Genomic DNA, 27,290 nt, shown 5'->3' with positions numbered 1-27,290 from the left:
AGTGGAAAGACTTACCTTAGGGAGAAAAAAGGACAGGTATACACTCGCGCGCAGACACACACACACACATATCCATCCACACATGGATGGATATGTGTGTGTGTGCGTGCAAGTGTATATATATATATATATATATATATATATATATATATATATATATAGAGGGAAACATTCCACATGGGAAAATACATCTAAAAACAAAGATGATGTGACTTACCGAACGAAAGCGCTGGCAGGTCGATAGACACACAAACACACACACAAAATTCAAGCTTTCGCAACAAACTGTTGCCTCATCAGGAAAGAGGGAAGGAGAGGGAAAGACGAAAGGATGTGGGTTTTAGGGGAGAGGGTAAGGAGTCATTCCAATCCCGGGAGCGGAAAGACCCACCCTAGGGGGAAAAAAGGACGGGCATACACTCGCTCGCGCGCGCGCACACACGCACACGCGCACACACACACGCGCACACACACGCACACGCACACACACGCACACGCACACACACGCACACGCACACACACACACACACGCACACACACGCACACACACACACGCACACACACACGCACACACACACGCACACACACACGCACACACACACGCACACACACACGCACACACACACGCACACACACACGCACACACACAAGCAGACATCTCACAAGCAGACATATTTAAAGACCTGTCTGCTTGTGAGATGTCTGCTTGTGTCTGTGTGTGTGTGGGTGGATGTGTGTGTGTGTGTGCGCGAGTGTATGCTCATCCTTTTTTCCCCCCTAGGGTGGGTCTTTCCGCTCCCGGGATTGGAATGACTCCTTACCCTCTCCCCTAAAACCCACATCCTTTCGTCTTTCCCTCTCCTTCCCTCTTTCCTGATGGGGCAACAGTTTGTTGCGAAAGTTTGAATTTTGTGTGTGTGTTTGTGTTTGTTTGTGTGTCTATCGACCTGCCAGTGCTTTCGTTCGGTAAGTCACATCATCTTTGTTTTTAGATGTGTATATATATATAACAAAGATGATGTGACTTACCGAATGAAAGCGCTGGCAGGTCACATCATCTTTGTTTATATATATATATATATATAAACAAAGATGATGTGACTTACCAAATGAAAGTGCTGGCAGGTCGACAGACACACAAACATACGCACAAAATTCAAGCTTTCGCAACAAACTGTTGCCTCATCAGGAAAGAGGGAAGGAGAGGGAAAGACGAAAGGATGTGGGTTTTAAGGGAGAGGGTAAGGAATCATTCCAATCCCGGGAGCGGAAAGACTTACCTTAGGGGGAAAAAAGGACGGGTATACACTCGCGCGCGCACACACACACATCCATCCACACATATACAGACACAAGCAGACATATTTAAAGACAAAGACTATAAAAGTTGAAACTGCTGTTACAACCCAATAACTTGGTTGTGGCTTTGACACCAGTCACTCAATGCTGTACAAAAATGTCATCATTCCACTGTCAGCTTCATTGTTTTGGAACTCAGTCATGAAAGGAGCAGTTGAAATGTGTTTGGCAACAATTTTATTGATGGAGGTAGCAGTTTCAGCTTGGACAAGTCATGGAATATAACACTTTTTTTAAATAAATTTGCAATGTCACCATAGTGCAGCTCGTAATGATGATCTACATCCCAGCCTGGATCAGATGTATAGCCACAGATTTAATTCATGCATATTTCTTTGCCACTCGTCAATGTGTCTGCCATTCGTGCAGCTGTTGTGGCATGCACAGTGAAGCAATCTGAGGGTTTAAAAGGATTGAACAAGAACTATAGCAACAGTCTGTTGGCTCACTCTGAAAATGGCCAAAATATATATATAGCCAAAGTATTAGAAGAAGAAACAGAATTTATGCTGCTTCAGCCCCGAAATTTAATGGAGATCCTGTTTGTTTGAAAATAAGAGGGGAGGATGCAGGGTATCTCAGTAAGGTACCTGCAACATACCACATATTTTCAACGTTATAATGAATGGAGTAATACGAGCAGTAAAGTGGGAGGACCATACAATAAATGTATTAGTTGTATGCATTTCTGAAAGAACAGACACTGATGATGATCCACAGCTGTACAAAATACTTCAAAATTAATTCACTGGCCACAAATTCCTTTACAACACCTGTATTAGATACAGATTTACTACCCAATAGTGGCATATTTATTATTTATTTATTTATTTTATTTATCCATCCGTTGACAATAAATATTGTACGGATGTTGTCAAGCCATTTCAAAGAAATGGACACAAACAATATATACGTAAAAAAGTACAAAACAAAATAATACAAAGAGGTTAATAATAATACAATGAAAGTAAGATAGCCTATATACATCCCTGCTTGTTATTTTAAATGCATAGTCTGACTTTCATAAGGCTTTAGTTTTGTCCTCCCTAAATGGCAAGTCCTTATATACACAACACTGCTTAAGTATATATTTACATCACACAACAGCTGTCCTTTAAGTATGTAAATGTAATGAATGATTAGGTACATATTGAGTATTTTCCATTTTGCCTTTATAAATATCATCAGAAAAAAATTTATTGACCTACATAGTCATTTACACAATAAAAACATTGTTCTACTAGAAATTTTTTAAATTCTGTTTTTAAATTTGTTATCATCTTCTAATTGTCTGATGTTGACTGGCATTGCGTTGTACAGTTTTGCACCGATATGGCTCACATGCCTTTGTGTATTCGTTCTTTTTGTTCGCTGAGTATGGAGTGCTGCACTATTACGGGTATTGTAGTTATGAAAGTCGGCATTTGTCTGAAAATCTGCAGTGTGGGTCCTGACATACAATACGCATTTGTATATGTATAATGATGGTACAGTAAGTATTCTAAGCTTTTTGAATATGGTTTTGCAGTGCGTCTGTGGATGACTGTGAGTTATTATTCGAATGGCCCTTTTCTGCAACAAAAAAATTTGTTTTAGGCGCCCTGTTGTGGAACCCCAAAATATTATTCCGTGTGTGGCAAGAGATTGAAAATAGCCGAAATATGCCATTCTGGCACCCTCTGAGGTACAAACATTTGCAATAATTCTGAGAGCAAAACAGGCTGAATTAAGTTTCTGTGCAAGTTTTATTACATGGTCATTAAAATTAAGTTTTCATCCACATTAATCCCCAGCAATTTTGTGGATGTCACTCTGTCTAAGGCTTTGTCAGCCCACACCAGATTGAGATTTACATTTTGACATCTTTTCCCAAACTGCATATAATTTGTTTTATTTACATTCAATGTCAACCTGTTTGCATTGAGCCAAGAGTGGATGTAATTTAGTACTTTATCAGCAGTTGTTGGTAGCAATTGCTTTGGTGCACTTATCACACTAGTATCATCTGCAAATATTATTGCTTTGGCTGCATCATCTGAGGTGTGAAAATCATCTATATAGACAAGAAACAATATGGGCCCAAGGATGCTGCCTTGTGGTACTCCTATTTCTACATTTTTTTGCCTCTGATACTGAATTTATTTTGTGGTTAGAGTAAGTTGATGTCAGTTCTACAACCTGTGTTCTGTTTTTTAGGTATGATTCAAACCATTTTTTTCCTATCCCATGTATACCCAAAGATTCCAATTTTTCTAAGAGAATGTCCTGGTTCACAGTGTCAAAAGCTTTGGAGAGGTCTAAATTTACTCCTACTACACTATAATCTTTTTCTAGATTTTTGATTATTTGTTCAGTGTAGCACATTACTGCTGTTTGGTATTTTTATGTGCTTGGAAGCCATGCTGATTTCTTTTAAGTAAATTATGGTCATTTAGATATGTGTTGATTCGGTGCTTCATCAGTTTTTCTAATATTTTTGAAAATGCTGGGAGCAGAGATATTGGGCGATAGTTTTCTACCTTATACTTGTCGCCGTTTTTAAATAATGGCTTCACTTTCGAAATTTTCAGCCTTTCTGCAACGGCTCCTTCACTGAATGATAAATTGGCTATGTGTGCAAAGGGCTTTGCAATTTGTGGTGCTGTCCTTGTTATGATTGACACAGGCACCTCATCTATGCCAGCTGACATTTTGGGTTTCAAGCTTTGTATCACTTTCAACACTTCACCCTCATTTGTTGGCTCTACCCTCATCCTACAAGCTGTTTTTGGATATTCAGGTTTTCCTTCGTTTGTAAATTTTAAGCTTAATGAAGTTGTTGCATTTATGAAATAATTGTTAATATAATTTGGCAAATCTTGTTTATTAATATTGACATTTTTAAAATTTTTGAGGCTAGTGTCCTGGTTTTCACAACTCTTCCCCGTTTCAGTCTTCACAATACCCCATATGGCTTTTGATTTGTTTTCAGACTGTCTTATAAAACTATCATTACTCATGAATTTTGCTTTAGCAATTACTTTTCTATATACCCTCTTGTAATTCCTGACATATTCTATGAATTGTGGGTCTGTGGATGTTTTCATTTTAGAAATTAGTCTCTTTAGAGTTCCACAGGAAGTTTTGATGCCAGCTGTGATCCAAGAACTTGGCTTTGTATTGCCATGTGACCTGATTTTTGACAGCTTTTTTGGAAAACACATTTCAAAATATCCCATGAAAATGGAAGAAAATGTGTTATATGCATCATTTGTATTTGTTAGGGATAGTACTTCTGCCCAAGCCTCATTGTTTAGCATATTTATGAATTCTACACAGTTCTCTGTAGAAAAATTTCTTTTATACATGAAGTGTGTTTTTTTCTCTTTCAGTGGCCTTGAAGGGATTTTGAGGACAAGAGCATTGTGGTCTGATAATCCCAAATCAATAATTGTTACTTCAACTTCTGTGTGCCCTACATTTGAAAATATATTATCAATAAGACTGACTGTATTATTTGTTATTCTTGTGGGTGGGTGTATGTGTGGAAGCAGGTTGAAACTACATAACAGATTTAGGAACTTGTCTTTTAACCTACTTTCACTCATAAGACTAATATTGAAGTCCCCACACACAACTACAGTGGCTCTATCGGTGAACAGAGTGTTAAGGAATATTTCTAATTGGTTAAAGAATATGTCTGCATCACCAGTAGGTGGTCTGTATATTGCTATGACTATGACTTTTCCCTGTATTTCATTCAACTGCAGAGCTGCAGCTTCAAAATGATTTTCCACACTCAATGATTCAGCTTCACACCTTCTTTTATAGCTGACACTTGGTTTGGTAAATATACATTCACCTCCATTTTTGGTATTTTTTCTATAATATTGGCTTGCCAACTTAAACAGATGAATATTAATGCTACTTAGTTCAAAGCTTCTGCACCAATGCTCCACAATGCACATGCAGTCAATATTTGCACTGTTCATAGCTACCTCAAGTTCTAATGATTTATTTCTAAGACACTGAATGTTTAAGCTTAGAATGCGCAGGTGATGAGGATGAGAACTGGTTACATTTGTATTTACATTTTGTGGTGTCATACTCCGTTCCTTGCCCTGGCGAGGTACCAAAAATCCTCCAGAAGGACAGGTTTTTTGCACCTTGTAGGTCGTTCACTGGGATATGGTGAGTTGCTTGCTGCTGGTGTAGCTCCCGGTGTCATTGATGCTGTCATTTCTGTTGATGTTGTTGTTGCTGTTGTTGTTTATGCTGGGCCAGTACTTGAACCCAGATTTCCCAGTTATTGCAAGCTGCCACCTTAACCACTTCGGCAATCTGTGCACACTCTCCAGGTTGACACAAGCTTCTACATGTCATACTGTCTACATCCTTATATTATAGTCCACTAAGGCGATGAATTTAGCCGACTACAGTATAAAGATGTAGACAGTAAGACATGTGGAAATATGTCAGTGTGGGCAGTGCGCACAGACAGCCAAAGTGTTAAAAATGAACACTCACAATTAGCAGAAAATCAAGTTTCAAATCCCAGTCCAGCACTATTGGGTAGTAGATCTAAACCTAATTCAGTTGTTGTCAAGGAATTCATACAGTGAATTAATTTCAAAGAAATGCATTACTGTTTGCTGATGATATAAGTGTAAAGAAATAATTCAAGATGAAACCCACAGTAGAGTTTTTGCAAAAAGAATTTAAGAGAATGTGACTTACCACCATCAAAACAAAAAGTGCTAGTTTGGCAATGAGGAGATATCCAGATTATTTAATTTGAAAGTTAAACAAATCCTGGAGTGTGCAATAGATTACAACTAGCTTCCATGTTCTACAACACCACCTGACAAACAATTCACAATTTAGAACAGAGTTTATACACATCTCCAAATATTAAATAAAACTTTTTTCAAATGTTGATGTATGAGTTATTGCAGCAATACTGGCTATATCAGCTAGCAATCACTGTAACAAATTTCCTCTACACCTGTAGCTAGAGAACTGGTGAGGACATAAAAAGAAAGAGGGAGAGAAAGAGAAAATATTAAAGAGTCAGGGGTGAGACGTGGGCTTGAGGACTCAGTGGAAACACTGTTGACAATAAAGAATGACTTTATTTGACTCCAATACATGATGATGTCTAGCAGCTCTGCAAGGCAAACGCACCTCTCTCTCATATACCTGGATGGCTCTGACATATGGGTGTCACTTTGTTACAATTCTCCACTATAATTTCCTTTACCCTTAAACTGTAAAACAAGAAAATCATACTAAATTGGCTAATCTTAACTACTATGCAATTAATGTATTAATTCAGAGTTTTGTAAATCTATTTTTCATCCCTCGCTTGTGGAGTTTATTCTGCAGGAACTTGAAGTACGGCTGGATCACGTTTTTGCATGGCTTGTCATTTCAAATACTTTGGAGCTAAGCAAAGCAAAATCAGAGTTACACTGGCACTAGGAACTGTGACACTCCAAAAGGTCCAGTTACCTGATGTCTAGTATCCCAATGCTGTTACACATGCTGCAACAATTGCTCTGCAGTGATCCATCCCTCCTGTATTAGTATCTTCCGACTTGATTAACAGTCCCAGCTCAGTTTCTAGGTGTCATTAAGGATAGTAAGATTCTGTTTGGGCAACATCTATAGAGGTTTGTGTGGCCCATATAGCTGAGGCTGTCACATTCAACAGAGTAACTCGCATCATATTAGCTACTAAATGAAACATGTATGGGGATCGGGATGTTATGTACGGTAATATCGAACCCAACATTAAGTATTCGGTCGTTTATAATGAATTAATTTTATTTTGATCATGTCAGTACAAACACATCCGCTCGAATACAGAGTTCGGAACACACTGAGATCAAAAGTTTTCAAAGAAGTTTGTTCTCAAACATGAGGCGGTCGATAACCACCACAGAGCCCCCGCCGGTAGTGCAGAGCACGGTAAGGATGATGAGAGGTGTGTGTGTACCCGGCCAGCTGATGGCGCAGGTGCGCGTGACCGATCGTGTTGTGGCAGGCGCGAGTGCGAGGTGCGATCAGACCGTTTCTCAATGTCTTGGTAGGCACGACCAGCGGAGGGATGGAGGCACGGAAGGTGTCCACAGGTTGACCGTGCCATGCTGCTGATGGCACAGTGGAAGCAGAAGGCAGCAGCGTGTCGGTGGGGAGAACATCGTCGTGCCGAGGCTGTGCGGCACAGAGGGGTTTTGATCCGATCAAAGGAGCGGAGTGCGTCGAAGATGCGATGTATTGCCAAATTATTTGCTGGCGAGCACCGTGGTAATGACTGAGTTATAGAGGCGCTTGATGTCACAGCAGGGGAGAAAACAGCAAGCTGCACATGACTGACTTTGGCGGTGGATGACTTCGGTGTAGACGGAAGTGTCACCTCAGAGTCCATGGACGGTGAGTGTGTTACAGTGGTAGATGGCAGGATGTTCCAAGCGGAGTTGACAGTGTCGGTATTTTGATGTGCGAAACAGCCATTATCGAAAGGGGGGGGGGGGGGGGTTCGCGTGGCCCTGAGCCCTGGGCATGGTGATGGCGAGAGGTGGTGGAAGGCGGACGTGGCCGGCGAAACCATGGTCGGTGCAGGAAGGCGATGAGACATAATGTGAACGTGAAGAAGTTGAATCAGCGGATTAACTACTGGTCCGTGGTGGACGGCCAGGCAGTAAGCGTGCATAGTGCCGGCGAGTTGTTGACAAGATGCGGGTGCGGTAGCCATGGCGGGATCGCATTTCACGCAGCTGTTTGTTTTGACTGTGTGAAGGTCAGTGAGCCAGCAGGCGACGGCCGTGACATCGCTGTCTGTAGCGGTCGGGCAGAGTTGGTGCGGCTCGGGTGCTGCGTAGAGGGAGGCGTGACACATCCAGTGTTGCACTGAGAAACAGCCGGTATTGTTGTCGGTGTAATTGGTGCATTGTCATTGGTCAGTAGGATATCCTTGATGAAATTGTTCTTGTGAATTCAACCAGGCATGCAATTTAGCCATAGTTCGGAGTTCGTGCGTACTGGGATTTGCAACATAGACCCCGTTCGTTGCAGTCCATTGTTTGGCATGATTGTCTGGTATCAAAGCACTGCACAAAGTTAATTCATTACACAAAAGCAAGTCAAAATAGTCCAAATTAATCGGCGAAGGAGCACTGCACTGCCCGGAAGTGAAATTACCGATGCGTTGAGTGGGTTTAGACGGACGACGTGTGTGTCTCGGTTGCATTGTCGATGTGTGAGAGGGTGACGAAAGTTACCAAAAAGCACGATTCACACAAGAGTCAGGAATTTACACACTAATTACACTTCCTGTACACTGCATCCAGATGCGGCGCGATGCGAAGTCGATGGACGCAGAAATCCGACAAAGGGTTGCTGCATTGTTTGTCTATTGTGATGTTCCAGTACACATTTCTGGCATTGTAAGCGGCGTTTGTGAGCGTTGGGGTCACCAGTATGGGGATCAGGATGTTATGTATGGTAATATCGAACCCAACATTAAGTATTTGGTCGTTTATAATGAATTAACTTTATTTTATCCTGTTGGTACAAACACATCCGCTCGAATACAGAGTCGGAACACACTGAGATTAACAGTTTTCAAAGAAGTTCGTTCTCAAAGATGAGGCGGTCGACTCTTGCAGTCGATAACTGCCACACACGGATCCATAATACCTCACACAATCCTGTTGATTAACAGTCCACTACCTCACAACTCTAAATGTCCTGCCCCCATGAGTTTCCCTTGCTCATAGCACCTAGCAACCACTACTATGTATTGTACACTGAGTATATCCAATATAAACCCACTCTCTGAAAATATGGTTCTGGTTCGATGTCCTCTTTACAGCAGGTATGTCACTGTGTTTTGCATCTAAACAGTTGTGGGGTGCATGCGCTCCTACTTTTTGCAGTCTCATGAGTCGGGCATACAGTGGCTACCCCAATCTGACATTGCTGAAACTCACCCTAGGTCACACCACATGTTGATCCCCATCTTCTGCCAGTAGTAGCAACCTTCCTATCACTTGTACAAATTTTCCAACTGTCACTAACTTCACCGGATAAGTATGCATCATGTGGCACTTAAAGACTGTATGCCTGCTTGCTTGCTACCAGTATGCCAGTATCTATACTGATATGTACAACCGTGTGTTATCTGTCATTACACCCACCATAGCACCATAGTAATAGAATGGCCAATTCTGGCTGTTCAGCTCCACTACCGGCTGTGTTTCTGGCAGTAATTCTCCTTACATTTTCACAACCATTTTTGATACTGCTCAGGTAACTGCCCCATCCCATATACTATCACCTAGTGACTGCAACAGTCTTGTATCATTATTCTTGCATCTAGTACTTGCATACACGTTTGCACCACTTCCAAATCCCAGTTTAGAGTGCTTGCTGAGGCTCTGGTAAATTCATTATCATCATGTAAAAAACTATACTGGAGGAACCAACATTTCAGCCATGATTACAGTGATCTTCTTCTGGGTCTGCTGATGTAACCATGGTGGAAACGTTGATTCCTGTAGCATAATTTTTTATATTACATTGTGGTACGATATTCAGAAAACTTTTATGTCAACAAGTATTTGTTGTTTAACATGCTGCTCTTAAAGTTCACAATCTGTGTGGAATGCCTCTCCACAGTCCACTGACCCCTTTCTAGCCTCTGCAGTTTTATTCAATTTGTTATATTGAAATCACATGCTGTCCTGAAGATGGTCTTCAGCATTCTATCCCCAGCATCAATCCATCCTCTTTTCACTCTCCTGGACTCATGCAGTACCCCTCAGATCACCTCCTGGATCTGCTCCTTTAGTCGTGCTTATGTTCCAAGCAAGTTCCTGTTCTCTTTTGAGACATTTCTTGGTCTCACACTATCTGCTAACTGTTGTAACCCCTGATAACACCACCTCCAGCCTCCTAATTTCATTCTACAACTCCTACACATTAAACACTAAACTTAATAACCATATGTGACTGGATAGCAGCATTTCTGGCTGTCTGGAAAATAGAACTACACTCTCTAGGTGGTGATCTTGCAGCGCTCTTGCTCCGTGCTCCAGTGAAGAAGTACAGCACTGCCAAAACCAGTATTCATCATTTCCAGCCCTCCTTCCATATAGCAACTTGAGGACAGATCATCTTCTCTTCCCTCAGAAGATGTCTCTGAACAGCATATCTTAATACACTAACAGTAAATCCTACCCTAACATAGGCATACTCCTATAACCTTATCTAAAACAACTTTAATGCCCTACATTCTACACAAAACAACAATACTCAGAAAACATAAAATCACAATACATATCAGTTACGTCTTTGGTCTCAATGCATACTGAGCATTCGGTATCTGGATCTCTCTCTCCTGCTGCTCATCCTTCTGCTTCTTCTTTATCTTTGCCTCTTTCCTTGCTAAACTGCTGTTGGTTGCTAAACTGTCTCACACTCTTTATTGGCACTCTGTGCTGCTTGCCACTCCCCTAGATCCTGATGTAGTGTTTGTTCTGCTGATATTTTCCTGCTCAGCCTCTCATGGATTTGCCTCTGATGCACCCTTGAATGGTTTAAATGATACCATTCGCAGTTGTTCACCTACTTGGCAGCTGCAGCTGTACATTTAGTAGTGGTGTGGTTTGAATTACTTAGTACAGGCCCTTGTGCCGTGTTACAAACTTTTTCGTTTCTCCCTTTGGAGCATATGGGCTCGACAGTATGATCGATTGGCCTACTTTATACTGAAGTAATATCTCCACTAGCTTCAGTGTGTCTTCCTGCTTCTCCAGTGCCTTACTATTTGCTCCAATGACCCTTCTTCACATTTCCCTCATCATTTCTGCAAATTCTTGGACCAATCCCCCCTTCCTGCCTCCTTCCTGGCTACTCATGTTGAATGGTGATGGAATCTTCTTCCCATAAGCTGTGTTAGTGTGCATTTTGGAGTTTTACACACTCACTACAAAGGTCAGATGTGTGTCCCAGTCTGAATGCTGCAGTCACATAATAATAAAGCCTCCTTCTATTTGTCTGATGAACTTGTTCCATCAGTTCATTGGCATGTGGATGAAATGGACTAGTTCTCAATGATTTTACTTTTGACAACCATCACAACTCCTTCATTGGCTTCAACATGAAGTACATCCCTTGGTTCATAATTATTGTCCCCAGCACTCCAAACTTCAGTAGCCACCTATTAACCAATCCCTGCACGATTGTGACTGCCTGCTGGTCCAGCATCAGCATCATCTTGTTGTAATGAGAAAACTGGTCTCTTATGGTTAGCACAAAACGATTACATGCTGGTGTTTGGCTGAATGTGCCTAACATGTTCACCCCAATGAAACTAAATGGTTCCATTTCTTCTGGCAACCTCTATAACAGTATCTGCTTCTGATTTAAATCTGCCCTCTTTGTACAATCAACACAATTTATGACATATTAATGGACATCATTCTTCCTTCCCTTCCACCAGTACTTTTCTGCCACTCTCCAAGTCATTGTTCTACATCCCCAAGGACCGGTAAAATGTGATCATGCATTTCATGTAGTATTTCTTGCTTCAAGTCGGCTTGCACCACCATCCATGGTCCTAATTTCATTTCTCTACACAATAACCGGTACATGTTGCATACAATGCAAACTGCTGTTTGTTGCCCTACTGTTACAGCATGTGCTGCTTGCAACTACCCAAGATCCTGAACTACTGCTTTTAGTGTTGCTATCTTCCTGCTTAACCCATCTGCATTGCAGTGTTTCTTCCCTGGTTTGTGGTTTACTTCATACTGATATTCACTGAGTTTTAATGCCTATCTCATCAGTCTACTGGATGGGTCCTTCAAATTTAGTAACCACTTCAAAGCTGCATTGTCTGTCACTACCATGAACTTCCTACATCATACTAAGCATTTCCCTCTCTGTCACAGAATAATTTCTCTCTGTTGCATTCAATTGTCCTGATAGAAAGGCAACAGGGTGTTCTTGACCATTAATCTCTTGGCTCAAAACACATCCAAGAGCATGTCTCAATGCATCACATTACAGTATGAAAGTCTGCTTACACCACCACCACATATGATGTGAACATCTCTTTTAATTCGACAAATGCTCCCTGAAATTCTTCCAACTACATAAACTTAACACCCTTCTTCAATGATTGCATAAGTGGGCTTGCAGTGTACACAAACCTCTTCATTAACTACCTATAATAATTTGTGAAGCCCAAAAAACATTGTGACTCCTTGGTTGTTCCTGGTACTGGAAAATCTTCCACTGCTTGCACTATTCTAGGATCAGTTCTTATGCCATCCTTACTAATCACATGCCATATACAGTTGACTACTTCTTGTGCAGAGTGACATTTCTCCACACTTGTTGTCAAATGAGCCACTTGTGTCCTCTTGAACACTTCAAAGAGTCACTGCCTATGCTCTTGCATATTCCTTGAAAAGACAGTTATGTCATCAAGATACACCAGACATTCACAAGCTTTTAATCCTTTCAGCACTCTGTCCAGTAAACACTGGAATGTTGCCAGTGCATTTTTTAACCCAGAAGGATCCTTCTGTATTGATAGTGTCCCCAAGGTGCACAATGCCATTTTTGGTTTTTTCTCCAGAACAACTTCTACTCCTCAAGTCCATTGTAAAGAAGTACTGGCACTGCCCTGGATTATCTGTCATCTCTGTGGTGTTCAGAATTGGGTAAGCATCTATCGTAATCTTACTATTCAAATGGCAATAACTGCAACAAAAGGGACACTTCTTCAAGCCATAGACTTCTTGGGCATTATCACAATTCCCAGTTTGCATGGGCTACTACTCACTTCTGTTATCCTGTCAGCCAAATGTTGATTTGTAAATTCCCCCAAAACTGGTGGCAGTTATCATGGTATTCTGTATGGGCTTTGATGCACCAGTGCTTCATTCCTTGTGAGAATCCTGTGTTGTTTTACTGGCATAGCAGGCAATGGGCCTTGTGGATAAACAGATCCTTTCTGTCTCCTTTAATTGCTTCAGTTTGTTATGACATGCAGTCTTAGCAGCATCCTATGCCCTCTTATAGTCTACACCCTCTGTGTGAGAATCTTCCTCGTTTAGAATCTCCAATGTAGCCAACAAAGTCCTTCTCACGAACTTAACCTCCTTAGCACCAAAATTACCCACTTTGGAAGGTACTACCTTCTCTCTGCCCCTATCTTTTATATGTATAATACTACATTTCACCAAAGAACATGCTGCACCCAGTACCTCACTATCCTCCAGCAGTTCCACCATACACAACTTACCACTTTGTAAGACAAGCTCCACATTCAGTCATAGCAACCGTCTGATGCCACTTGACACACAATCATGCAAATTAAGCCTTAATGTCATTGTTTGCACTCTAACTGGATTTCCTGCACATTACACTCATCATGACAGATCAACAATGACAACAGATTCCCCTTGCCAGAACGTCTTTCCACTAAGCTCCACTATAAGTCATCAAAGATTAATTATGGCATGCAGAAAGTCTACTGCTGGCTTATATGAGACACCATATCCACATATTGCTTAAACTTGGTTGTCTCAAACAAAAAATTCATCATTACTGTCCTCAGTGGTTGTATATCATTACCCCTGTTCCACACAACTTGTAGCACAGTGGGTTCTAACACCTCCAACCCCCAAACTCTCTCGATGCCATTGACACGTGCCCCCCCCCCCCCCCCCCCAATGTCACATCCGCTAGGGCACATTCTGCCACTGCATTTATATTTAATGTGAACTTCTTCCATCGGCTCTAGGGTACTTCTTACGTCCCAGACCACCTCTGTAACCCTGCTGCTAACCCACACCATACCTGCTACTATACATCTTAAGTCATCTGGAGTCCATTCCATCCATAGTACCCCTCTGTGGCTGGTAGCTCTGTCTCTGCATGTGCCCTGTACAACCACAATGAAAAGATTTTATATTCAACACACACATTTCTCTGATCCCTTATATCTGTTGACACATCAGTTTCCTCATACTCCAATGCTAATCTAGCTGCTGTACAGTGATCGTAAGATTACCCAAAGCACACTATCCTAGACATCTTGGTCTGCAACACCTCTGCGCACTGCACTAATGATTTTGCTTCCGCTGTTAAATGAAACAAGGCTACCTATAACAATTTTTTATCAGATCAATCCCATATGTTAACTAATGACATCATATCCTCCACAAATGCTAACGCATCCTCATACAACCTACCAGCGAAGAGAGAAACAAGGCTAGCAACTGCTGGATCCACTCCTAGAGACTGTGACCTTAACACCTCTATTTACTCATTTTTCTCTACAACTTTACTACCTGAAACCACTTTTTCCACCCTTAATTGAGCTACATAGTCATGAATGACTGTACAAGCTTCCTCACTGGTGACACTATGTGTATTTGATTTTGGCACTGCCTCTCCGTCACTCATCTTCGTGACTCAGAACTAATACATCAAAAACAACACAAAAATAACAATCCACCAGTAACCCACATAGAACACTCTGCAACTACCTATACTACCAACCTACTTCTTCTGTCTAATCCTGAGCCACCTGGACACTCTGTACTGCTTGACCATGTGCCCAAAGTGATTACATGTAAAGCAAACTGCTATTACAGACTTGGCATGAGGAGCAGAATGCCCAAGCAAATTGCACTGCATACAACACACGGGTACTAACAAATCACCCCTAGAATTCCCCTTAAACTGTGACAAAGTCAAATAGTTCCTTTGGTTTTACAAAAGTGACCCTTTTATTATCACTCCCTTAATCCTCGAGCCCATGATTGTCACCACGAAAGAACAAAATAGTCTCACTGACCCCAAATGACAATACTGTAGGCTGTGGCTCAGACATTACACTGTGAGTGTAGCACACCCTCTGCTGTTGATTGTGGGGTTGTTGGCACTGCTGACACCACTTTTAGGGGCTGGAGTACCCAGTGGAAACACTGTTGATAGTAAAGAATGGTTTTATTTTACTCCAATACACGACCTCTCATAGCTCAATGAGGCAAACATGCCTCTCTCTCTCTCTCTCTCTCTCTCTCTCTCTGTTGTCCCTGACTTGCGCTGATATTTGGGTGGCAGTTTCCATGCTGGATGCTGAGCAGACACCTTACGATGCTGACAGGGGGCAGGCTTGCAGCATTTGGAGGCCTCAGCTGCTGACATCCTACTACTTCCCTCAGTGGTGTGAAATGCTGATGGTCTCTCACTCTGCACACATCACTGCGGCAATGTGTGGAGATGGCTGTGCATAGGGTTCGATTAGCTGACCTCTGGAAAGAGTTGGATGGTGGCTGGCACTGAGGCATCAAGTCCTGCTAGGAAGTCAACATTGGTGGCAGTAGGCATGTATGGCAGGTCAACGGGGTGGTGGCATCAAGTCCTGTGAAGGACTTAGTGCTGGCAGCAGGTGCAGCCCAGTTTCAAATCAATGGCTGGTGCTGGTGATGCCCATAGATCTCACTGTCCAGTGTAACTCTGGTGTCATAGTGGTGCTGCTGGTCTCAAGTGACAAGAAGTCCCTCTGCCTCAAAATTCAGTGAAGACTGACCCACTGTATGATTCAGTTTACTGTTGTGCTTGGCTACCTTCATTTTGCAGTCCGCTTGCATGAGTGTCATTGTGATCCACATATCACCACACTGGCACCTACAAGCCAGCAGCTGTGAATGCACTGTTCTGTAGTGACTTTCTCAGTACTTCTTATTGATCTTGCTAAAGACTTATTACCTTTGCTCAAAGATTAGGTAGTGACACTACATTGTACAACTGCAACTTGCTCTTGAAGGGAGCATGGTAAATGTTTTGTTATGATAATACGAAGACACTGATTTGATTTGGGTCCAAAGAATATGTTTTGAAAGAAGCATGCCTACAAAAAGCTGAAAATAAAGATGATATATCTGGGAGAAAGTCATCTGAACGAGATGCACCTGAGTGGTACATAGAAGCACTAAAGAAACTTGTATAGGCATGCGTATTTAAATACAGAGATACATAAATAGTCAGAATACGGCACTGCAGTCAGCAGTAGCTATATAACACAAGTGTCTGACACAGCTGTTAGATTGGTTACTGCTGCTACAATGGTACATTATCAAGATTTAAGTGAGTTTGAACATGTTATATTTGGCACATGAGTGATGGGATTCAGCGTCCTTGAGGTAGCAATGAAGTGGTAATTTTCCCATTTGTCAGTTTTATGACTTTGCCATGAATATCAGGAATCAGCTAAAATATCAAATTTCTGACATTGCTGCAGACTGAAAAAGATCCTCCAAGAATGGGACCAATGACAGCTGAAGAGCATCATTCAGCATGACAGAAGTGCAACACTTCCACAAATAGCTGCAGATTTCAATGTTGGGCCATTAACAAATGTCAGCATGTGAACCTTTCAACAGAACATCATCGATATGGGCTTTTGAAGCTGAAGGCCCACTTGTGTACCCTTGATGATTGCACAACATGAAGCTTTATACTTTGCCTGGGGCTGTCAACACTGAAATTGGACTGTTAATGACTGGAAACATGTTGCCTGATGGGACAAGTCTCGTTTCAAATTGTATCAAGCGGATGGACATGGACAGATATGAAGAAAACAACATGAATACATGACCCTGCATGTCAGCAGGGGACTCTTCAAACTGGTGGAGGCTCTGTAATGGTGTGGGGTGTATAGAGTTGGAGTGATGTAAGCATCCTGTCTGATCACCTGCATCCATTCATGTTCATTGTGCTTTCTGACTGACTTATGTAATTCCAGCAGGACAATGCAATGCCCCACACATCCAGAATTGCTACACACTGGCTCCAGGAACTCTCTTCTGAGTTTAAACACTTCCACCAGCCACCAAACTCCCCAGACATTAACATTACTGAGCATATCTGGACGCCTTGCAAGGTTCTATTAAGGTTCTATCCAGAAGAGATTTCCACCCCTCGTACTCTTATGGATTTATGGACAGCCCTGCAGGATTCATGGTATCAATTCCCTCCAGCACTACTTCAGACATTAGTTGAGTCTATGCCACATTGTGTTGTGGCACTTCTGCATGCTCACAGGGGTCCTACACAATATTAAGCAGGTGTACCAGTTTCTTTGGCTCTTCAGTGTATAATTAACCAATCTGTTTTATTTCAAGGAACAGACCAGAAAGCTATGAATATTTGGTATTGCACTCCCTATGCTATAATGATGCTGCTAATGCTAAATGAAACATAAGCAAAAGAAGGATAAAGGGTGGATAGTATAAAAAGGCCATACCCATGCAGTGTATCTACTTGTAGGCTCTATATAAGGCACACATAGTTACAAGGTCTAAGGTTTTAACAAGTTTCTCTTTCTTTTCTTTTCGGTTCTTGAACTGTACTGCCATGTAATCTATACTTATCTTGACCTCAGTTATCAATAATTTATTCATCCAATCATTGACACATTATGGATTAAAACCTTTAGGGATGTAGAATAAGTTAAAGACTATATCAGGAAGAAGGCATGTGTTATTTATTGCTCTGATATTTTTCATCACTTATCATCATAAAAATACCTACTAATGGGATATTAAGCAAGCACTCGAAGTGACTTTAACAAACAATGTTACCCAACCAACCCCTTGGGGCAAATTTATTAGTGTAAAGGTAACGTATTGGTTCTACTTTTTACTTATTTTTTTAAATTTTATTTTGCTATTTGGTCTCCATCCAGACTATTAGTTAACGTTATTCAAGCCTGTCACTGTTTATACTTAAATTTGATTCTCAGTGCTCCCTATCACATGGATAAATATGGCTAGGCCACTTCTTGAAATGTAGTAGGAAAAAATAAAATCATGAATTACTGTACAAAAATTTTCTGCTTCCCTAGTTAAGCTTCTCAGCCATTTTGGACTACATCATTTATTTCACAGTTACATAAGTATTCTAATATCTTTCAAGTAAAAGCAAAAAAAGAAGTTCAGATATATTAAATATCCAGCATTTTCTGTAAATACTGCCTTACTGTCTATAATCCCATTGCATTTTTCAATAAAGGAACATTATCACTGGATTTACGTTCAGCAGATCGTGTCATATTAATGTCATCTAGAAGACTAACGTTTCTGAAATTAAAGACAAGTATAGAACTTATGTAAAGTGTGATTACTGTCTGATATCCTTTCTTTCTCTTTTCTTAGTTAATTTTTCTTCAAATAAGTGATGTATGAGTGTCATTTGGAAAGTAAAGAACGTTTTGACCATGACCCCCACCACCATCACCAACCAACGACTGAACTTGGTACTCATCCGCTTCAATTTGGCGGCAGATACCATCCAATACAGTTGCTGACTACTTAGCTGTGTGACTTTAAAATGTGTGACAAAATTGAAACTCCTGCCAAGTGTGAGGTGTGAAGTGTTATCCACTTTTGAAATGTGCAAAAAGTCTGGCCTATCTAAATTTGTAGATGGATAACTGAGGTTTCCAGTAATGTGATGAACAAAGTGTCAGTTTGAAAGTAATGTATCGTGTTCAATCTCAGACTAAAAATGTTCGCAATGGAGATCGCTTAGGCTGTCCCTCAATGGTGACTGATGCACTCAAAGCAAGGATTGAAACAAAAATCCAAGAAGATAGGCATTTCGCAATTTAATGGACTGCACTCATTCTTTGTAGTCATTTCAACAATTGTGTTTTATGACGTTGTTAGTGCAGATCTGGGCTATAAAACAGTGTGCCAATTGGTTTCCTCAATTTGGTTAGACAAACATGAAACAAAACAAATGCCAGCTGCATTGACATTTCTCAGGTGTACGAAAAGGATGGTGTTGAATTTTAGAATCACATCGTCCCTGGTGGTGAGACTTGGATATCACATTTTGCACCTGAAACAAAGTGCCAATCTATGGAATGGCATTATTTGCAATCACCAATGAAACAAAAAAAATTTAAACCATAAAGATTGTGGCTACGGTGTTTCAAGATTGTAAGGGTATTCTGCTCATCGACTACATGCCTAGAGATGAGACCCTAAATGTAGCGGCCTACTGTCAAACACTTCAGCGACTTCACCATGCCATTATAAACAAGTGCCATGGAGTGATAACTAGTGGAGTCATCCTATTTCACAATAATGCATGTCCACATGCAGCAGGAGTGACACAGGACATGCTTCAGCAGTTTCATTGGGAGAAGTTTCAACATCGGCCATACAGTCTGGACTCAGCCCCAGACTTAATCCCCAAACTGAAATATTTTTTTGAGTGGACAATGCTACAGAAGTGATGATAAACTTAAAGAAGTCATTAGTCAGTCGTTCAACAACTTAATGGCAACTGAGTATGTGGGAGGCATAGGAAAGTAGCCTGGGTGTCAAATTGTATGTAAAATACAGTTTCATTTAATTATATCATACAAAAATATCTGTAGAAAAGAGAAATTCTTTACTTTCCGAATGACCCTCATAGTCTTAGTAATTTACACATCCTCATGACTCTATGGACTGTAACTTGTAAATACTGTATCAACTTACAGTTGCGAAAGTTAAGCATATGATGCAGTGACAGTTTCATTATTTTTCATGCATTTTCACATTATGGAATTTTTTTCAATACTCAAGGCGAAAATTAAGTAATTTTTATCTGTATTTAATTGTGTGTGTTTGCCATTATATTTAAATTCATGTATGAAATGTTTTTAACATTTCAGACCTGTGACAGTACTGGACCTGCAACCAATGGAAATTCAGTAACGAGGTCAGAAGCGCCATAAGGAGACAATGACCTCAAATATGAAGACTGAATGTGAACCACAGCAAATATTTGTTGAGTATGTTCATATATGATAAGTGAGTGCAAAATGTTGACAGGATTCTGTTCATTACAAATCTGGATCCTTTTAGCAAAACTATTACTCGAACAATGATCGAAGAGTCCTAGTGCTAAGTGAACGGAGTCAAGTTTGTGGACAAGAGACAAGATCTGTTCATGCTGATACAACTTGCCTTTGAAATTATATTTTCCTGTGCAATACTTCCATCTTTGGTATTTTAGGATATAATGACTTACATTTGAGTCTCCACATGAGGAAGTCTTGATACATAATGCATTAAGAATACCATCTCAAGATACACTACGCATAACAGGCATATCTGAGAGTATTATTTTATATGCAGAGCTCTTTCGAAATTATCATTCCTAATTTTAGAATACTTTGGTTAATCAGCTAACACCCAAGGCAGTACAGTGCACTTCCTTGCCTTATCTTCTTTTTCTTTATGAATAAGAACACACATTTACTTCTGTATATTCACTCATTGTAATATCAGACCTTAATAATATACTATCAGTTTACAGAGCATATATGTAACATTCATGGTTAAAACCATACTGCAGTTTGTGTGGGAGTAGTTTTCAGGTGAGAATTTAATTTGAACATAGTCAAAAAGAACATGTATTAAAATATTGTACAGCATTGTGTTGATAAGTTGTATAAAAACATTGAAAGAGAATTATATTGCGCTTGCATTGTAAATATGGAGCAGGTATCATTCTATATTTTTAAATTATTGAAAAACTTGAATTCAAATAACATTATTGTATGTATGTATATATGCCTTCCTTCCTGATTCAAGTAATCAATAATTTTAGCATGTGATACATCCTTGATCATTCTCTTCATACATGAAAATCAAGATATAGTTTCCTTCACTGGGTTTTTCGTAGCAGTGTTTAGCACACTTAGAGTAAGATGGCGAAAATTATTAAAAATTTAAACAATTATTGTTTTCATTATTGATCTTTTAGAATTCAGAAATGTTGTCATCCATTACTAGATATCAAACATATACAAAAAGACAATATTTCCATTGGAAATGATTCTTTAAGAAATATTCAGGCAAAAAAAATTGTATAGTACACAAATCACTTGTTTGAAGATAAACAGTTTATTTCAGTGCAGATCAAAGTTAATGCTAATTGGTAACCAGATTATTTCATTTGATAAACATCATTAGAAATACTGGTTAACAATAATGTATATGATCTCAAAATGAAAAAGAAAGAGTATAAAAAAGAAGCATTTGATCTTTAATCTCTGGGGCAATTCCAATCATTGAATTTTGTCAACAAAACTGTCTCAACTGGCTTAAACATTACGTTTTCATAAGCTATGATTAATTGAGCAAGTAACAATTATTAAATCACAAAAATCTGCAACTGTCCTGCTGTAAGCACACATAGTGCTAATAGAAAAAAAAAACTTTGTTCTGAATCAAGAATTTGTATTACACACTTCCCCCACAGAATAATCTCTTCATTGATGTGGCAAGAGAAACGAACCAAAATTGTAGAAATATGAAATCTTTAAACAATTTTCCTGTTTATCATTTATATAGGAAGAGTAACACTATATAGTCTTACCTACAATGAGGAGGTCAGATGGCAATTTACGAAGAACTTTTGATGTTAAACAGTATTTTTGCTATGTTGCTTGTATGTTACTATACTGAAATTTTTTTTATTTAATCTTATTTTCATTTCATGTGCCAAAGACAATAAATCTTCAGTATCATCCATGTGATCTTAATCATTTTACTCAATAATTTTTTTACTTTCTATGTGTTTCATTTATAAGTGAAGACTATACAAAATGTTTAAATTTAGATAATATTTAAAGGAAAAGAAATCAATACATGTCCATAACTTGTAACAAATTTGTATTCTACATTCAGTTGTGTCAGTCTGTTTATTGCTCATATATTTATAGAAGTTTTCATAGTCTGTATATATTTTGAAATAATAAAATTACTTAAAACAAATGGGAATTACTTCAGTCAGTCAAGCAACTGTCTAATTAGTGACAGATCAAAGCCATAGCAAACAGCAAACCATACTCCTCTAATTCATTTCTGCAGCTCTCCTCATGTATCCTTAAGGAAATTAATGATTAAATACATGTCGCCAATACAAAACAAACACAGGGTGGCCACCAAGCCTTGAAACCTGGGAAAAAGCCTCGAATTTGAAAAAAACATAGGAAAGACCTTGAATTTCTGCAGGAAACCAGGATTTTTTCATAATATTCATCACATTATTTTTGTACACGAAAATATTTTTAAATCAATTTATGGTCATTTTAAGAAGCATTCAAATAATAGGCTATTTTGACATTATCCTCAAGGTCTTCATCCATACAACTCGATGTAATTTCTTTCCCAACATGGCTCTCTGTTCAAGAGACATGATGTTATTGAAATGTTTGTGCGAAATTGCAGCTTGAATGAAAGACTTACTGTATCTACACTGAATTCTCACATTTCAATAAATGACCCACACTAATGTATATTAGGCACCACCTTAGTATAAGATCCATTGATCACAAGTAAGGTTTTTTTTTCCTTGGTTCTGTTTGAAACTCTCTTCTAGGAAGCACACACTTGGGAGCCTTGCTACTGATATTTTTTTAAAGCGAGTTTTTGACATGCTGATTGCCAGCAAAAAAAGATGTGAGCACAGCTTCAAAAATATGTGAATTCAGCGTAAATGCAGGTTTTACTCAGTTCTTAATTATTCCTTAATAGCAATTTTTTAAACAGACCCGCCACGGTAGCCGAGAGCTCTAACGCGCTGCTTCCTGGACTTGGGTAGGCGTGCCGGCCCCGGATCGAATCTGTCTGGTGGACTAACGATGAGGTCCGGTGTGTCAGCCAGCCTGGATGTTTTTAGGCGGTTTTCCACCTCCTGCTAGGTGACTACCAGGCTGTTCCCCACGTTCCACCTCAGTTACATGAATCGCAGACATTTGAAACACTTTCGCACTGTTCCGTGGCTTACACTAGATGAAGACAGTCGGGGTACACACATTCCATTCGGGGTGGAGGGGGGGGGGCATAACAGCAGACCCCCAAAGCCTGTATTAATGCTTGGAAAGAGAGAGAGCTATTTTTTAAACAGGACATGCTGTCAGACAGCATATCGCGCATGCACAGAGTTGAAATCATGTATACAAAGTGCCTTTTCCCACTTCTGACTACTGGGAGAATTGCCGTTTGGTGTATAAGCAGTGAGAGAGCTAGCCAGCCAGAATCTACCAGGAAAATTTTTTCTGGCACTGCCGAGCTGCCAGATTCCTACATGCGCATAGCTGTGTGAGTTTTAGTGGGGGTACACTTCATGTGACTCATGTTTTGTTTTTGGCACTTTTTACAATTGATTCGAAGCTATTGCAGTTCCTGTGTTCGGCTATTTTGCTTTTGCACTTCATTGTTAATAGTTAAGTAAGCCTATAACATGTTTATCAACCACTAAGTGCAGAAATCTAACTAGAAATGAGATAAGAAACATTCAGATGGAAGGACACAAAGGAAACCGTCGGTAATGGAGATGCCTTGTGTGAATCATCCGTGCAGTTGAACAAGTTCATAATATTTTCATAGTGCAGTGTTTTTCAGACAGGGTATAACTCGATACTGAAGTACATATGAGTCAATTTTTCCATCAACTATGTGTGACACCAAATTACTAACAAATGCATTATGCTCTTGGTGCAACGCAATGATACATATTTCGACAATATGGAAAAGTGCTTCGGACAGCCACACTAATAGCCACAAACAAGTGGAAGTATTTTCCAGGGGTTATAAAATTCAATGCCAAGAACCTCTCTAGTTCAGCGAGTTTTAATACCGTGTCTGAAGCAGTAGAAGACAAATTCTTAGCTCCCAAAAAAAAATTTTTTTTTTTTTCTCTGTAGTTGCATGTGCGTTCGAAGATTATATATGTGGTTTCCAAAGTGATGTACCTATGGCTCCTTTTTTTGTACAACGAATTGTTCATTCTTACTACCTCTTTGACACAGTGATTTGTCAGATCAGACATTTTGGTAATCAAAAAATCCATCATGAAGATTGACATGAAGGATAAGATGAATCTGATCATTGCTCAGTGCTTCGCATTGCATTTTACTACACAAGATGCCCTAAAGAAAGTAAAGGACCCGACTGACATCTTGAGGCTTAAAGAAGAAATGCGTTCTTGTGTTATCACCATGATGCAAAAGCTACTTGAAAGATCACCACTAAAATATCAATTTACATGTACAATTTCATGTTTGGACCCTTCAGTACCATTAAATCAAGAAATGGCTCAAAAAATGTTGACATTGTACCTTGAAATTCTCGTCTCTGGTGAAAGGTTATGGGTGGCATAAAAGCAGATCGTGTTAAACAAGAATTTGTCGATATTTATAGCAGTGTTCATATTGAAAAAGAAACGATTTTGTTCAAAAGAAGTGAAACTTGTTTGGAAGAAATTTGGATAAACTGTCACAAAAAGAATGTTATAACTTTGTAGATTTTCTCAAAATCATTTAATACTTTCGCATGCAAATGCTGTTGTGAAAAAAGGTTTCTCAATAAATTCTGAGTGTACTGTTGAGAATCAAAATGGAAAAAGGTCTTGTTGCTCAAAGGCATTTTTATGCCCTGATCCATGATGTTGGTGGTGCTGATAATTTCACAATCAACGAAAGTTTAATTCTGTCAATGCATCATGCAAGTTCATTGAATAAAGATGATAAAAAGAAACAACTAAGTGAAACTCAAAAAAACACAAGAAGTTGCCAGAAAAAGAATGCAATCTGAAATTAAGATGTTAAAATCTAAGAAAACAAAAATGTTGGCTGAAGCAGCTAAAATTACGGCAGAAATTGAGCATTTGAGAAAGTAGTTTCCATCTAAATATTTTTGTTGGTTTTTGATCATATTATTCATACTACAAAGAGCATTCAATAACTTTTGCACAGTTGTCTCTAATTTTTTTATTTTTTGCTGGAGGAGAATGAAATTTTTTAAAACATTTAGCTATACATTGAGCCTATTCAGTGTAGCTTCAATCAGCTTTGACGTATCCGGCCCATCGTTCTTTCCATGGCGTAAATGGACTTTGGTAAAATTCTGGGGATTGACTTTTATACCATCGCTTGACACAGGAAATAAGGTCTTTCTCACTATCAAATGTTTTACTGTGCAAGTGGGCCTTCAGACAACCAAAGAGGTAAAAATCAGATGGAGCCAAGTCCAGACTGTAGGGAGGATGAGGCACAATTTTCCAACTCATTTTCCTGATTTTCATCTGCATCATAAGGGCTGTATGGAGCTTGGCATTATCATGGTGTAATCTGATGAGCTGATCCTGAAGCTGTGGTCTGTGGATCTTGATGGCACGTCGCAGCTTGTCCAATGACAAACAATAATGGTCCTCGTCAATTGTGGAGCCAGGTTCCAAACAGCCAATGAAAATGATCCCAAAAGAAGGAGGCCATCACCTTTCAGCCTGCTGTTTGTGAAAGTCTTGGTTTCTTCTTCCAAGGGGAACCCACATGATGTCACTCCATGGACTGGATTTTGCTTTCAGGTATGGACAAAAACAACCATGTTTCATACTGGGTAATGATACCATCAAAATGCTGTTTCCACTCTTCAGTAAAGGTCTTCACGAGACCCTTGCACATATTCTTCCTCACCATTTTCATTTCTCTTATCAATAATCTAGGCACTCAACATGCACAGATTTTTCTGTACCCTTGTGACTGTACCAGTGACACCACACTACCCAATGACAAATGAGTAATTTCAGAAAGCTGTTGTGTGATCACACATCTGTCATTTTGGATTATTTGATCAGTGGTCTCCTTTTCACATCACTCACTGCCATTGATGGTCTACCGCTTTGTGAATTGTCCAGTAGAGAGAAACCATCTTCTTTAAACCTCTGCAACCACCACTGGATACTGCTGCAATCCACTGTGTCCTCGCCACAAACAGGGAGCAACTTCCTGTGAATTGATGTGGCAGAGTTATCACCAGTCTTGAAGAGGAACTCCATCACCAACCATTGTCGCACCTGACATCTACTTCACGGTCCATTGTTTGCGGCTCACCTGTAAAGAAAAGAAAATACTTTTATATGCCAATTTATAGCTAAATGTTCCAAGTATGTTCACAACAAATTTCATTCTCCTCCCACAAAAAATAAAAAAATTAGAGACAAATGTGCAAAACTTTTTGAATGCTCTTTGTACAATATAAATTACAATACTTTATACATGTTCCAAATCATTTGTTTGTAAAACTAAAGTTTGTTTATATTCAGGAAATAAAGGTAGATGTGTAAATATGTTAAGTGATTTCATGAAATAATATTAAAATAGTTAAAAAGAAAAACAATATAAATGAAGATACACAAGTATATCTAACTCGCAGTTACGTGGTTTGCAGATCAAACATCGTAATTAGAACAAAATAATGTTTTTGTTTAAAATGTGCTCTCAAGCATGCCCCCCCATGAACCACGGACCTTGTTGTTGGTGGGGAGGCTTGTGTGCCTCAGCGATACAGATACCCATACCGTAGGTGCAACCACAACGGAGGGGTATCTGTTGAGAGGCCAGACAAACGTGTGGTTCCTGAAGAGGGGCAGCAGCCTTTTCAGTAGTTGCAGGGGCAACAGTCTGGATGATTGACTGATCTGGCCTTGTAACACTAACCACAACGGCCTTGCTGTGCTGGTACTGTGAACGGCTGAAAGCAAGGGGAAACTACAGCCGTAATTTTTCCCGAGGGCATGCAGCTTTACTGTATCGTTTAATGATGATGGCCGCCTCTTGGGTAAAATATTCCAGAGGTAAAATAGTCCCCCATTCAGATCTCCGGGCGGAGACTACTCAGGAGGATGTTGTTATCAGGAAAGAGAAAACTGGCGTTCTACGGATCAGCGCGCGGAATGTCAGATCCCTTAATCGGACAGGTAGGGCAGAAAATTTAAAAAGAGAAATGGATAGATTAAAGTTAGATATAGTGGGAATTAGTGAAGTTCGGTGGCAGGAGGAACAAGACTTCTGGTCAGGT

The 27,290-nt window shown here is 39.7% G+C and overlaps 1 protein-coding gene across 3 annotated transcripts in view; it reads left to right on the top strand.

Moving 5' to 3' along the window:
• The window catches only part of LOC126257579 (putative epidermal cell surface receptor), a 445,086-nt gene extending 423,127 nt beyond the window's left edge, over positions 1-21,959 (top strand). For all 3 annotated transcript variants that reach the window (XM_049955577.1, XM_049955575.1, XM_049955576.1), the window contains one exon: positions 20,093-21,959. In XM_049955577.1, the coding sequence (XP_049811534.1) occupies positions 20,093-20,155 (63 nt within the window). In that variant the 3' untranslated portion in view covers positions 20,156-21,959. The remainder of the gene's footprint in view (positions 1-20,092) is intronic.
• The last annotated feature ends 5,331 nt before the right edge of the window (positions 21,960-27,290 follow it).

The sequence above is a fragment of the Schistocerca nitens genome, chromosome 1 (assembly GCF_023898315.1).
Source record: "Schistocerca nitens isolate TAMUIC-IGC-003100 chromosome 1, iqSchNite1.1, whole genome shotgun sequence".
Lineage (NCBI taxonomy): Eukaryota > Metazoa > Arthropoda > Insecta > Orthoptera > Acrididae > Schistocerca > Schistocerca nitens.
Note: the sequence above shows the minus strand (reverse complement) of the source record. Positions and strands in the feature narration are given on the sequence as shown.